Below are 15,295 nucleotides of genomic sequence, written 5' to 3'. Positions count from 1 at the left end.
ATCTCCCCCTTTGATTCTAATGTATAAAATAAGCTACAAACCGCCCTTCTCAATCCGTTGAGATTTTGCTTCCCGGCAACTGTTGTCAGGCAGGTGCGAGAGCGGCACCTCTGCCTCTCACCTTCTGGAAGGTGGGTGTGTTCGCCAGCCGGGTGTAGATCACTAGTCCCAGCTCGGCCTTCCCCTTGGCAAGGGGGCAGGCCGCATGGCTGTCGGGCACAGCCTACCTGATCATAAAGAACGAGGAAGACTAAGGCAGCTTCCCTGGCTGCCCGGGTGGGCCACCAAATGGGCTAACAAGACTGGGCACGTGCTGAGTGATGGAGCGTCTTGTCACCCACGGCCTCTGTGATGGAAGGCAGGGCATTTTCTGAGTGCCACAGCACTCCCAGCTTGTCAGCATATCGAGGCTGCGGGGCTGGAACACACGGCAGCTTCCCCACGCCCAGCTGCAGGACCGGGGCGCTCGGCACCGCTGGGGAGCTGGGGGCTGTTCTGGGAAATATTCGGAAGTATCCTGATAACAATTCTAACTCCACTCCATTCCCCCACTGTCCTGTATTACTCCCCCAAATATTTCCAGTTTTAGGGGCAGGAAAAATCTCACTTCGGGAGAAAATCAGGGGCTCCGAGGCCTTCAGGAACAATTTCATGGTGATTAACTAACTTGCTTCACCTCAATGCAGTTGTCACTCGGAATTACCACTTAATGGGTGAAGTGTGCAGTCTAGAACAGTCAGAAGCACAGGCGTAAGGAAGCAAGACGTTTAAAAAATTAGCCCCTAAAGCAATTATTGCAGTCCATTTTTCAATAGTTTTACTATTCTGTCTTTTGACCCCGGGGTATGACTTGGGAAAATATATTAATCTCAAGATAATAATCAGTCAATTTCAGTTGTTACATCTACAATGATATTGAAGATTCCAGCCTTACTCTTTTTGGTTGCAAACATTAATTAAGCATGATAATTGCGTGTCTCCGTGATATTTGGTCCTTTCTCAATGAGTCAGAGCTCGGGGAATAATGTGAATATGGCAGACAGCAATTTGCTACATCAATTCACCCCCATGGCTATTAGCTCATTTTAAAATAGTCAAGACTCCTAAATTAGAGGGTGTTGTTTGTTGTTGTTTTTTTGCATTAATACCAAGTTAATCATATCTACATAACCTTTTATAATTCACCCTTCCCCAAACCCTCCATGAATAACTTCTGCAAGGCCTGACCTGAATGCAGTAAGGGGCAGGTGAGAGTTTTAAATAAGCTGACAAACAAAATAGAACCAGAGGCAGGGATCCAGGGAACAGACTGACAGATGTCAGAGGGGAGGGGGGTAGGGGACTGGATGAAAGAGGGTGAAGAGAGCAGCCACAGAACATACATGCACAGCCCATGGCCACAGACAACCGTGTGGTGAAGGCCAGGGGAGGGGGGAGGGTGGGGGCTGGGTGGAGGTGGGCAAAGTGGGGGGTTGGGGGGATGAACATCCGTAATAGTGTCAACAATAACAAATAAAATAAATAAATAATAAGTAAATAAATATAAAATGAGTATTCTTAACACCATCTCCAACTACAGAGTTCTGCAGGCTCTATCTGGATAATTACGTTTAAAACTTTCTACAAGACTTTATGCTTGCTTTTTTAACTAATTTTATACCAAATAAGTTCAGGAAGCAGCATATATTATCTATGTACCACAGGTTGTGCACTAAGGATATTTACCAACTTAATGACAAGTTGGGGTACCAGCTTTAATATTGCCACCTCGGGGGTTTTGAGGAGCCGCTGAAACATCAGAGAGGGCATCAGAGCGGAATGAACGCTAAGAGAGGGGGCGGAGGGCTGGGTGTGGGGCTGCCCTGCAGTGAAGGGGAACTAGACGGGGCGGCTCTGTGGCCACGGCCTGGCCCTGGGCCCTGCTGCTAGCGATCACGTTCCAGTTACTCTTCCCTCTGCCACGGTTTCTCCACCAGCTCCGGCATATTTGGGGGCGGCGGCAGGAAACTTGGGAGCCACCCATCCCGCCTCTTGGAACTATGCCAGGACTTGCAACGCCATCCAATTAGGGCTCCGGCGTGCAAGGCAGAGGTAGGGTATGTGGACACACGCGCCACTCACACACGTGGGTGGGGATGGCGCACGGAGGGCGGGCACCTCACCTGTACATTGGAATAAAGTAAAATGCCTTGGGGGACATGGGATTCTGCACTGAAACGGAAGGCAGCCGAGCCTCTCCTGGGGTCTGCCTGAACACACTTCGAAGTGGAGACGGGGCGGTGCTGTTAGCACATGGGCAGCAGCTGCTGGGAGCTGAACACCCAGGCGGCCCCTGAGCAGCACAGAGTCAGCGTTCATTTTATTTCCTTCCCCTTGGCTATTCTTTTGCTATTTCAGGAAACCTGTATGTTTATTTGGGCTTGACCAATTTTTTTCTAAGTTGTACTTTTACTGTTTTTCTCTTTTATTACAGTATAGTTGGCACAAAATATGATGTTTAGTCCAGGTGGACAGCACAGTGATTTGACATTCCCATGCCTTACGATGTGATCATCACCGGAAGTCTAGTGAGCGCCTCTCTCTGCAGTTACTGCGGAATTACTGACTGCATTCCCCATGCTGCTCATGGCCTCCCCATGACTTATGTACTTCATAACTGGACGCTGGTCCCTCTTATGTCCCTTCCCCTTCTGACCCGTCCTCCCAGCCCCTCCTCTCTGGTAACCATCAGTCTGTTCTCTGTATCTATGGGTCTGTTTCTGTTTTGTTTGTTCATTTGTTTTGTGCTTTACATTCCAAATGTAAGTGAAATCATACGGTCTCTGTCTTTGTCTGACTTATTTCACTTAGCATAATACTCTTTAGGTCCACAAATGGCAAGATTTCATTATTTTTATGGCTAAGCAATATTCCTTTGTGTGCATATGCGTGTGTGTATGAACAACTCTACACACGTAAACCTGACACTTTAGATGAAAGGGACCAATTCCTTGACAAGCCTAACTGTCACAACTCACAATACAAAACAAAGCATTTAAATACGGAGCCCTAAAATTATTAAGAAAATTGAATTCATAATTTTAAAACTCCACAAGAAGAAATCTACAGGTCAAAATGATTTCAATGAAGAATTCTACCAACTGTTTAAAAAACTGACACCAATTCTACACAGTCTCTTCCAGAAAATAGAAACCCTTCTTAACGCATTTTATGAAGCTAGTATTACCCTGATACAAAAACCAGACAAAGAGAGTACAAGAAAAGAAAACTACAGACCAATATCCATCATGAATATAGAAACCAAAATCCTTAGCAAAATATTAGCAAATAGAATTCAGCAATATATAAAAATAATTATATGTTATCCAGGGATTCAAGGCCGGTTCTATATTTGAAAATCAATTACTGTCATCCACCATATTAGAAGCTAAGGAAGAAAAATCACATGATCATCACAATTAACGTAGAAAATGGTAAATTGATGTACAGGACAAAATTCAATACACAATCATGATAAAAACTAAAAAAAATTTTTTTTTGAATGGGACGGGTGAGGGGGACTTCTATTGCAGTGAGCAAATGGAGAGCTGAGGGGAGCAGGCACAGGACACGGTATTTTAGCATTTTAACAACCAGTACGGATGCTTTCCAGCTGAGCAGGGGCCCTGCCCCTCTCGTCCCAGCGTTTCTCTCCACCCAGCCGTCAGCCTCAGCTTACTTCCCTCCGGCTGGCTCAGAGGGACTGTCCTTGTAAGGACCTCCTTGGCCAGCAAAGCCCCACCTGAGCGTAAGGCTTCCTGCCCACACGAGGTGCTCCGTTTGTACTTGAGGCTGTACGGTCAAGGTGCCCCGCATGGCCTGCACACGGGACTGGACTTCAACATGAACCGATGGGTTCATTCATTCCCTTTCTCGATACCTTGTTAATTTTTGTGTCATTAATAAAGAAACATGGAAGTCTTACTTCACCTTTCCAAAGGACACTATCATCTAAGTGCAGCTCTTCTGGAGTTTGTATCTTAACTAAGCTTCTCCCGTTTGAAGAAGGAAGGAAAAAGAATCTGCTTTCATAGAATAGCCTCCTTTAACTCTCAAATGTACTAGCAAGTTATCTGAAGATGTGGCGGAAATTTAAATCAAGACAAAAGAGTGGTTCCGTGTGGACAAGGCGACACCTTCGCTTGGTGATCACCAGGGCTGGTTTCTGTGCCTCGGCGCCCCGCTCCCGGGCTTACCTCGGAGGCGATGGAGGTGAAGCTGCCGCTGAAGTGCACGTGCTTGCGCAGCTCGCTGCCGTTGGCCCTCAGGAGCCAGTCCCCCAGCGCCCGGTCCTCGCCAGCCCACTGGCTGCCATGGCTCTGGTTCGGCAGGAGCTCGGCCAGGTCCCAGCGGTAGGAGGGCGTGGCCCCCACGAGCGCGATGAGGATGGCCTCCGTGGCCACGTAGAGCTGGGGGAGCAAACACACAAGACCAGCTATGCAGGGAACGCAACCCATCGGCTCAGAGTTTGAGACATCTGTTCCTTGCTTTTGTGTGTTTATGAGCCACAGAAGCGAGACATAGGAGAAACAAAGAGAAAAGCGTTAAGAGGGAGCTTCGTGATGGACTACTGACGAAGCCATCAGCAACCACACTGGTCAAGCACCTGCCGCTTTCCCAGTGGTTTCCGCCTACATGCTGAGGACGCGGCACCCCGTGGCTCACAGAGGGGAGCAGGGGAAACATCGCCTGCTGATCTGAAGACTAGCATGCCTGCTCTCCTCCTCCACACTGTAGCCTCCGTCCAGACAGCAGTCACCAGCGGCCAGGAGTGTCTTGGCCTTTAATTCACGATCTAAACATGAAGACTTTTTGTGGCATAGTTCCAGGTCTCCACAAACAGTGTACACACACAAGCAAGAGTGCTTTGTTAAAGCAGGTAAGCATAATATGTACCTGACTAGGTTATATTTTAAAATATAGTATAAAAACTAGTAATACAATTTAAAGAAATTCAAAATTCCAGGGATACCCCCTTATCACCTTTGACTGGACTTAACCATTGTTTAATCTGCACGTAGTTGTCTACCCTCCACCACCCTTCACAAGGTTTCCGCTGCCCGCTCCATGCACATGTGTGTGCACACACGCACCCCAACTGAGCACACAGGGCCATGGCTTCATGCCACCAGGAGGATCAGAGACACACAGCTCTGCTGTGCGGTGCAGCCTCCAAAAACGGCACCAGCCTGTCTTGTCGGGCACACCGGGCCATGCTTGGTTTTGCTACAGGTACGGGAGTCAGTCAGGCGGCAGGCAGCTCGGACACTGTGACAAACGCCATGGAAGGGGCCCCGTGAGGAACAGGTGATGCATAAACCGCAAAGAGATCACTGTTAGGCCCTCTGCCCCAGAGCACCTACATGGGTCATGCGGTCACCTGAAGTCAAACGGGTAGCACTCATCTAGTCACGGGGATGCTCCACCTACACACGGAACGCAGGGGTGGCTCTCCCCTCCCCCCACTGTGACAGTGTCACAGAACTCACCCCCACCCCCCAACCCCCACCCCCCGCCAGTACAATCTTCCCTCACTCTTCTCTGCTGTTACTCTACGACTACCAGGCACACACGTGCCCACATATTCCTGTCTAATGAATCGCACCCATCAGCAGATGGGCCTTCGAGGCACAGTGAGAAACCACCATCCATTCTCCTTCGGAGTGGGACTAACACCACCTCAAATAAATCATTCTCTTCTCAAGCGCTACCTCCAGGGAAGGCGAGCAGGAGCCACAGATGGCTGGGCTTCTTCCCTCTCCGTGTAATTATTCCGAGAAGAGTGACTAAGACGCACTAGGGGACTGAAATTTTAAAAGTTTCAAAAAGTGAAGGTTTTCCAAGTAATTTTATACTTAATGGCATTACAAGCTTTCCTAATACTCAGGAAACCAAAAATGTCTCCCATAATGATCTCATTACAATATCTCGTCAATGAAGTCATGGTAGGTAGGATGTTTATGTTGCAGTAGGAACAATGAGCTACACAGCAATTAGTGAATCATTCAAGGTTATTGAAACACTAATAGCAAAACCAGGATGCGCCTGGGAGCCACCTAACTGTGGGGCCAGAGCTTTTTGCAGAGAATAAAAGAAACAGAAAAAAATCAAAGGCGATTTTTTTCTTGTCATTACTGTTAGTCTTCCGGGCACGTGGTCCTCAGTTAGCTAAGTGACTCAACCAAAAGCGTTATATGAGTGGGACCATATCACTAAGGCAAGACCACATGCCCCTTACCAGCACAAAGTGAGTATTCCATAAATATTTTGGGGGTGACTTACTAATACTACGCAGTTTTTGAATTTAAAAACATTTAGCTCTGGCCGGTGTGGCTCAGTTGGTGGAGTGCCATCGATTCCCGGTCAGGGCATATCCCCAGGCTGCAGGTACAGTCCCTTTCGAGGTGCACATGGGAGGCAACCAACTGATGTTTCCCTCTCATATCGATGTTTCACTCTCCCTCTCTCTCAAATCAATAAAAACATAGTTTAATAAAAGAATTTAGTCATTGTGTCCTGAATAGTGTCTCTTAAGTCTTATGTCCTCCCGACTCTCATCCCTCCACCAGACAAGTCTCCCGGAGACACTCATAAAACTCTTCTGGTCAAAACGTATTCATGGATAAATAACAAGTGGCCTAGCATTCCAGACCCCACCACATGGCCCCATTGCTGCCTCACCTGCGCTCAGGCTTTCTGCTGGCCTATTCAATTCCCACTGCGCGGTGGGTGGGAAATGTAAACCTGAGTCTGGAGCTCAGCTCCAATAAACTTTCAGCAAATCGAAACCTCAATAAACTTCATGGATTCTTCTAGAAAGAATGGACACACAGTAGTACCCCTTTATCTAACTCATTCATACCTAGCTAACCTATTCTGAGGGTCAAGCGGGATGCGACGTTTCTTCAGCCAGTGGTACACGGAGCAGCGCCACACAAATAGCGCGTATCAGCACCTCCCAGGTGCAGTTTGACCCCGAGGCCGGGGAGGGAGCTGAGCGTCTGCATTTCTAACAAGCTCTGCCGAGTCCAAGCTGCAGGTTTGGGCCACACCATGTGTAGCAAGGGTACAGGTTATTCCCTCTTCCACACTTTTCCCAACCGTGTGTTTTTCCACCTGAAATGACCTTCCCATTTCTCCCTAAACCCAAGCCTCAAAGTTCAGCTCAAGCTCAGCCAGCCCTCTTTCTGAGTCAATGAACCACTCTAGACTATGCGGATGTCTCCTTTCTTCATTCCCAAACGTGCAATGCCTGCATTATTTACTGAGGGAATATGATTTCAGATCATTATTTAAGGGTGTAAAAACATAAGGACAGGTGAGGATAAAAAACGAATTTTGAAGTAAACAGATGTTTAGGAAGTTTACACCTGGTAGCCTCTATTTCACTCATAAAGTTGGACCAAAGAACATCAGGGGAGAATGAGAGGAATGGAGCAAGGAGAAATTTGGGCTTGAGAAGAGTGGTAAACGTTCAACTGGGAGAAGAGAAGGCCGGAGCCAAAGAATGACCCCAAAGCATGGGCTGTGTGGGTGTGAGAACTGTGAAAAGGGGAAACCACCAACCTGTATCTGCAACAAAAGAGGACTGAATAAGCAAACGACAGGACAGCCAGACACTGGAACACTACGCTACAGCCATGAAAAAAGACATATTTGCTCATTTATGAGCTCAGCAAGGCGTTCACAATATTGTTGAGATGAACAAAATCAGGTTAAAATATACATTTTTGCAAAAAAATATAAATGTATATATTTGTGTAATAAAAATGTCTGGCAGGTCATACATCAAAAGGTGAGCATGTTTTAGTGGGGTGGGAGTGTTCTGGTAATTTTTGTCGTCCCCCCTATATTTTTCCTTTTTCCTATAGTCATATACTATTTGTTGAGTAGCATATGGTCCCCATGAATGCAGACGTTAGCTTCTGTTTGAGGGTTGGGTCAAGGAAGTCAGAGAGAAGATTCCAGAGCTGTGTGTGTCTTTGATCCATGGCTCTTCCTTGGAAGGCAGCGTCTAACTGTGGTGAAGAAGCTAGTATTCTGAAAACCTCAAGGTCAACACTGACACAACGCCCACTGCTGGGCACTGGGCAATTTTAAGAAAAATTGCAAACAAATGAATTAAACATTTATGATCCAGCCACTTCCAAGAGCGCGGCGAGGACGAGGGGTCGTCTGTGAAGTTCACTGGGCCACCTTGCAGCAGACTGTCACAGCGTGCGAGCCTAGTGCTTCTTCTGCCACATCCACACTTCCTGTCGTCATATTTTTAGTGACTTCCTGGGGCTGTCTTGGGAGATAATACTTTCTCTGTCAGGCACATGTCAAGCAGCTGTGGGTGGCCCTGGCCAGACATGCTAGTGGAGGTGCTGTAGAGGAGTTGGGCTAGTTGCTTTCCAAGGCACATCCAATTCTTGAAATGCTCCCTAAACCTCCAGAGGCCTCCTGTACCTCCATCCACCCCCGCCTCCCACGGAAATCCGAGTGTCTCATAGATTTGCAGCTTCACCCGCTTTACGCCAGGGGGCAGTGTCTGTCTACAGACAACAATAGCTTCCTGAGGCCATCCTAAGAGCAAGGGCAGCAAGGTGTCTTTGAGGTATGGTGCCCCACTCACCTCAACTAACGGAAGGCACGCCCAGCAAACCATCCCCAGATGATAGTCCAAGCTCCGAGCCGCTGCCTAAGGGCAGACGGAACTAAATTAGAGGGTAGCGGCCGCATAAAACTTGCTCAGACTAGCAGAGAGCCCTGGTAGATGGTCACATGTTGCAGTCATTGTAGCGAAACTTACTGAAGCTTCTCCTCATGGCTGAGCCCCTGGTGGTGGTGAGAACCCCCTGGGGCATGAGAGCTGGTCTCCAAGACTGCAATACATAAAGGCCTTCGCTTATGTGTATGGCACGAACTTCATCACCTGCCCATGGTTACCAGGTTGGAACCATCAGCTATCCACCTCAGTGCCACCTCGGCAAAAGGCAGTCTGCCTGTGAATTTCTGGGGAGAGTGGGACATGGTGACCAATGCAAGCAGGTGGGCGATATTAGTCGTGACAGCATTCTCTACAAAGTTTAATAAAGCGCCCAAGCGAAACTCACTCTGCCTCACCTTCCGAAGTGTTAAACGACCAAAATTCACTGCCATCACTGGCTAAAGGGGTATCAATAAAGGAGGGACGCCTTCTCATACAGAGAGCTGCAGCATTCTCTCCTAGGGATGCAAGGCCTTCGCTTTACCATCTGTTAATTTTTTAAAAGTAACACAAAAACAAAATGAAAAAAATACGAATCATGAGACCAGCGCCACCATTAACGTTGTATCACACTTGCTTCAGGTTTTTAAAACATAATATTACGGATAAAGAGGAAATCTCCTGGAACAACTCCCCTCTCCTCCCTCCCCTCCCGGGGACCTCTCCCTCCCCTTCTTCCCAAGAGGCAGCCAATCGCATGAACTGGGCGTGGCTCCTTCTTGTGCTCATATTTCCATGTTGTTCATGCACATTCACACACCAAATACAGTATTGTTCCACATGTTTTAAAAATCTATGAGTATGTGTCACATTTATACATTTTGCTGTGGTTTTTTTTTTTTTTTCCATTTAACTTTGTGTTTTAGAGACGCATCCATGTAGCTGTATACAGATCTGGTCCATTCATTTTCATTGTTAGGTTCTAACAAATTTATACCACACTTTAATTATCCAGTCCCTTTTTGAGATCCATTCAGGGGGCTTCTAATTTTTATTACTACAAACCGTGCTGCAGTCAACATCCTCCACCTGTGTCCTCATGCACATGTTCAAGAGACAGTACAGGGCGTGTACCTAGGAGTCCCACACTGGGTTTTGATTTTATTAGACAGGACCAAATCGTTCTCTAAATGGCAGTAGTTTCTACTGCTCGTTTGCATCACACTTGTACTGTGAGACTATTTAATGTTTGCTAATCTAATAAGTGTGAAATGGTATTTCATAGTCATTTTAATATGCCTGCCCCATATGACCACTGAAGGTAAACATCTTTACATGACTGTTACAGTTTTATCTTCTGCAAAATGCCTGTTCCGTCCTTCCACTTTCTAAAACACCATGAGAAGGTACTTCCTGCGTGGAGGGTGTGGATGCACTGTGAGTGTTGGGGTTATTAACAGCTGACATAAGAATAATGCATTCGGGAACACGAGTACCGTGCCTCAAGCTGAGGTTCGCGGCTGCATCACAATTTTGCTGGTGAAACGAATGCTTGTTACAGGCTACATGTTCCTGTTGGTTAAGGGATGTTTTAAATCCTGTGCAAATTATACTACAACCTATGATTCGTGATCATGAGGGAAAGGGAGGCGCTGGAGTCTCTGGCTTAAAACAAAGAAATAGCATCCACTTTCACTTCCACCTAGAGATCAAAAAAACAAAGAATTGTACTCCAGCCTTCCTCCTCCAGACAGCCTGGCAAACACGCACACAAACAACGATGATGACATCAACTCTGAATCACCATCAGAAAACAGAACAGTAATAAACAGAATTATTCACATTTAAATACCACAAATAACCCCAGGGAGGGCATGTATATTTGGGGGGTAAGAATTTTCCTAACTGAAAAATGGCAAATCCTACTACTTGTTCTTAAGACAATTGAACTGGCAACATTTTGGTGCATGGGATGAAACTTACTCATCCAACTGAGCCACACCCTCACCCGTCATGCCTGGGCTGTGGGCTCCATCCCCAGTAGGGGGTGTGCAGGAGGCAGCCAATCGATGTTTCTCTCTCACATCGATGTTTCTCTCTCACATCGATGTTTCTCTCTCTCTCTCTCTCTAAAAAAAAATGTTTTTAAGACTTTAAAACCACATACCACTATCACAGGGCATTTGCATCTCATCACACACAAGGGAAATCCATAAAACCTACATATAGTCTTCATGTGTCTGGAAGTCAACCACTATGCAGACGCCACAGATCGTGCTTGCAGGAGTGGCGGGACAGTCTCCCAGCAAAGACAGGTAACTGAGCACTGAGGTCACTTCTTGAGGAGCCATATGACCACATCAGAAATCCAAGAAAACAGTTCACCTAAAGGCCTTACTTTGTAATGTGGTTTTGTCCTCCTATTTGAACTTGGCTGTGTCTGAGGTAAAGGGAGTTCAAACCATTTAAGAAACAATAACAGTCCCGGAAGGCAGAACACACCACAGATCTGTGCAGTCTGTGTCTGTCCCCCGGTTTTGTGTTGCTCAGCTGGGGCTGGTCATCACCCAATCTCGGGTGCAGAGCTCTGCCGTGGTCCCATCCACCACGTGCAGGGCTCTCGGGCAGCCCTCCCCGCCCCACCCCGCAGTACTGACAGCGGTTGCTCTGTACCTTCCCTGGGCAATGGTAGACAGTGCTTTGTCTTAAAAGCAGACTTCAGCCTCCTTCCTTGTAACTGAAAAGGGCTCCTGACCTCCCTCTGCTGGAGGAAGCACCCCCTCCAGAATGGTGACAGCACCGTGCTTCAACTGTGCATGGCGCCCCGGCACTGGCCCTCCGCAGCCCAAACCTCTCCAACAACAGACACGACAGAGAGGCTTTGCGGACCTCCACACCCACATCCAGGAAAACTTGGGGCGATCCTAGGACCACCTGGCTCACTATCTTAAAGGGGGGTTGGGCCCTCATACACGTGTGACAGCTGAGAAGAATGAATTCCCTTTTGCTTGTATTGGGGCCCCTCCTCTGTTGACACTGGCACAGCTACAGGCACCTCCCCAGCCCACACCTACAAAATAAACACTCAGTCACTTCACTCCCAACACTCAAGACCTAGTTTTTCTATGGCAAATACTGACCACATGGCAGGCCTACAGATCAATGAACAGTCATGGTCATGTGCTTAGACCTCTTTGGCACCAAACTCTAACCAACTGAGTCAACCATAAGGAAAAGTGAGGGTAACTTAACGGGTCCCGAACCCTGAGCAGTGGCCTTTTTAGTGCCACGCTCCACTCAATACAAACTTACTCCAGGTTGCTGGGTACCTGGCTCGGCAGGTAAGAAGCTAATGGCACCAAAGGCGGAGTGCAGGGATGGGGAAGCGGGGAGGCGGGATTTCTCAGTGAGGGATCATGTTCCTGGAATTCTTGGTTAGAACGGGAAAAGAATTTTCTCAAGGAGAAAGTATTACAAATGAAATCAGGCATCATCATTATACTTCTATTCTCTCTGTTTTAAACACACTTTGTAATTCAGCACAAGTACTTGTTCCTTGTAGGAAAAGTACACATAAAGCTAAAACAAACGTAATAAAATACTGCATATTTATCAACTGAGAACTCGCTTTGCTAGAGAAAGAACTGACGTCATCTACCAGTCCATTTGAACAGTTCTAGCTGGTGATGAAATCAACTGAACTTTCAAACATTTTAATGGAAAACAGAATCAATAAGTCCACCCTTACCTCTCCCCACCCCATCTTCCGATTGAGCAGTTGCCTTATGCAAGGTTTAAGCAACCGATGAACTGTACTTCCCTCAGAATCTCTAGCATTACATATTAACTGTAACTATTTACCTGTCTGCCTGCCTCACCCCACCCCACTAGAATACAAGCTTCATAGGACAGGGGCTTTGATTTGTCCACCATTGTAGGCCCTGCTGAGCACACAGTAGGCACTCAAATATGTGTTGAATGAAGAAGTAAAATGGTTGACTCATATTAAATACTAGTAAAAGTAGTTGTGAATAAAATGTCTTTAAGAATATTGGGAGAGGTAACGGATGTCAAACGGACCCTTTAAGCAGGCAAAGGAGTAACTCTTGCCTGCAAAAGTGTACTTGCAGTGACCTTGAGCATGGGGAACCTAGGCTTTTAGGTTGGGGTGTGCAGGTGTTCTCTGGGAATTCTGTACAGTGAAGAAGTGGTTCCATTTTATAATCACACACTGAGATGACACTATAGTCTCAACCGACACTGGCCTCCGGGTAGAAGGACCCAGAAGAACTAAAGAAAAATAAACCTATGCATTGACAACCTCAGGAACAGGAAGCCCCTCGAATCCAGTTCAAGGCAGCAGGCAGGTGCCCAGAGCAGGAGGACCTGTCCTGACCCGTTGGCCAGGGCAGGGCGCTCAGCTGTCTCCACTCCAAGGTGACAGCCCACAGGTTAGAGCAACAATTCGCTTTCGCATTCACAGTGGGTCACAGGCAACAACAGAATTTGCATCCCTTAGTAACAACAGGCTGGTCTGCTGTAGTAGCCCCACCCCTACCTCCCAACTACCCGCCCCCACCCCCACCCCCACCTCGCTCGCCACATACACACTGGAGGTGAGGGCTGGATGGGCCTGGGGAACCGCCAAAGTTGCAGGGTCTGGGGCGTCAGGCCAGCGGCAACCTTGGCCTGCAGGGGGACCCAGCCCCGCCCCGGCGCGGGGTGACGCCGGGAGGCTCCCCACGCCTGGGGACGGGGGTCCGCAGAGCCTCTGCGTCCGGCCCGGCGTTGGGGGGCCGGGGAGAGGGGGCCGCCGGAGGCGGGGGACAAGGGCACAGTCGGGGCGGCGGGGACTCACCTGCAGCAGCACGGCCAGCAGGAAGCACAAGTACATCTGGTAGATGCCCATCTCCCCCACCACCTGGAAGGCCTCCTCCACCTCCATGGCGGGCCGTGCCCTCCCTCCCAGCACCCGCACCGCACCGGCTGGGACTCGCGGGCGCCGCTGGGGAGCGCGCGGGGCGGGCGGCGGCGCGGAACCCCGGGAGGGGGCGCGGGACGTGCGGTCGCTGGAAGCCCGGTACCCGGCCGGCCGGGCGCTTCCTGTTACGGAGCTGTATCTGAGACAGAAACAGCAGCAACTGGTGCTGCCGCTCGGGGAGGAAGAGGAAGTGGCTCCCCGAGCGGCATCCTTTCTGATGGAGAAACCGGGAACCGCAGCCGGGGCTACCCCAGGCCCCGCTTCGGGGCGCGGAGGCGCGAGAAAGGCTGGGCGACCTGGTGGCGGCTCAGCATTATTTGTCCTTTTGTATAAAGCAGTTTAATGTGAGAAGGGGGAGGGGGCGTTCTAGATCCTTCGCAGAAGAGTGCTGTTCAGCATTTCTGTCCAATCCTTCCAGCCTTGCCCAACTGATAGATTCGCTTACGCAGACATGCACGAGGCGAAGAGGAAGCACGGAGAGGGAGGGTGAATGTGCGGGACAGGCTCCGGCTGCCAGGGTGTGCGGGTGGGAAAGGGAAGGTGTGGCAGGCCCCACGGCCAGTGGCCAGCGGCCGCCTGCCTGGCCTCCTCATTCCCCCACCTCCTCCGGCTGGTTTGAACAGCTGCATAGCATTGCAGCCTCCAGGCCATGACCCCCAATACAGTACTGGCCGAAGATGCGACCCGCTAATGTTCTAGCCTCGATTTTACATCCTTTCTACCTACTGACCTTGTCTGGATTCGGCTGTCGAATTATGGTAACTTAGTAAAATGAGTTGGAAGTGTTGGTAAAACTCTCCTTGAAACCATCTGGACTCTTTTTTTTTTTTCAGGGTGAGCCTCTTTATGACAGAGATAGGTAGGTAGGTAGATATTGCATAACTTTGTGGCTTTGTGTTCTTGACTTACTTTTTTTAAAAATATATATATTTTATTGATTTTTTACAGAGAGGAAGGGAGAGGGATAGAGAGCCAGAAACATCGATGAGAGAGAAACATCGACCAGCTGTCTCCCGCACACACCCCACCGGGGATGTGCCCGCAACCAATGCACATGCCCCTGACCAGAATCGAACCTGGGACCCCCCAGTCCGCAGACCCACACTCTATCCACTGAGCCAAACCGGTTTCGGCTTGACTTACTTTTAATTATTTTTTCCCCTCAAAATGTTTGTTCATCTTTTTCTCTTAGGGTTTTTAAAAATCATGCTCTAGTTGTATTTATGACCCATTTTTCCAATCTTAATATTGTTCATTTTTATTGTTCCGTTCTTATCAGTCTCACCAGGTATTATTTTTTAAAGAACCAGTTTTGTGATTTTCATATATATATATATATTTTTTTCTATTTTATGGATTCTATCAATTTTTCCCCTTCTTTTGTTACTGTCATTTTCTAACTAGTTATATGACTTTCTTCCTTTCAATTTTCTTTTTTTTTAAAATAATTATACTGCCCTAACTTGTTTGGCTCAGTGGATAGAGCGTCGGCCTGAGGACTCAAGGGTCCAGGTTCGATTCCAGTCAAGGGCATGTACCTTGGTTGCGGGCACATCCCCAGTAGGGCGTGTACAGGAGGCAGC

General features: G+C 48.2%; 1 protein-coding gene across 2 annotated transcripts in view; it reads right to left on the bottom strand.

Moving 5' to 3' along the window:
* SLC22A15 (solute carrier family 22 member 15) overlaps positions 1-14,976 on the bottom strand; it is a 41,341-nt gene extending 26,365 nt beyond the window's left edge. For both annotated transcript variants that reach the window (XM_079760728.1, XM_079760729.1), the window contains exons 1-3: positions 14,837-14,976; positions 13,590-14,602; positions 4,236-4,448 (exon numbers count right to left, since the gene is read on the bottom strand). In XM_079760728.1, the coding sequence (XP_079616854.1) occupies positions 4,236-4,448; positions 13,590-13,676 (300 nt within the window). In that variant the 5' untranslated portion in view covers positions 13,677-14,602; positions 14,837-14,976. The remainder of the gene's footprint in view (positions 1-4,235; positions 4,449-13,589; positions 14,603-14,836) is intronic.
* Between the last annotated feature and the right edge of the window lie 319 nt (positions 14,977-15,295).

The sequence above is a fragment of the Cnephaeus nilssonii genome (genome assembly GCF_951640355.1).
Source record: "Cnephaeus nilssonii genome assembly, chromosome: 21".
In the NCBI taxonomy this organism is placed as follows: domain Eukaryota; kingdom Metazoa; phylum Chordata; class Mammalia; order Chiroptera; family Vespertilionidae; genus Cnephaeus; species Cnephaeus nilssonii.
Note: the sequence above shows the minus strand (reverse complement) of the source record. Positions and strands in the feature narration are given on the sequence as shown.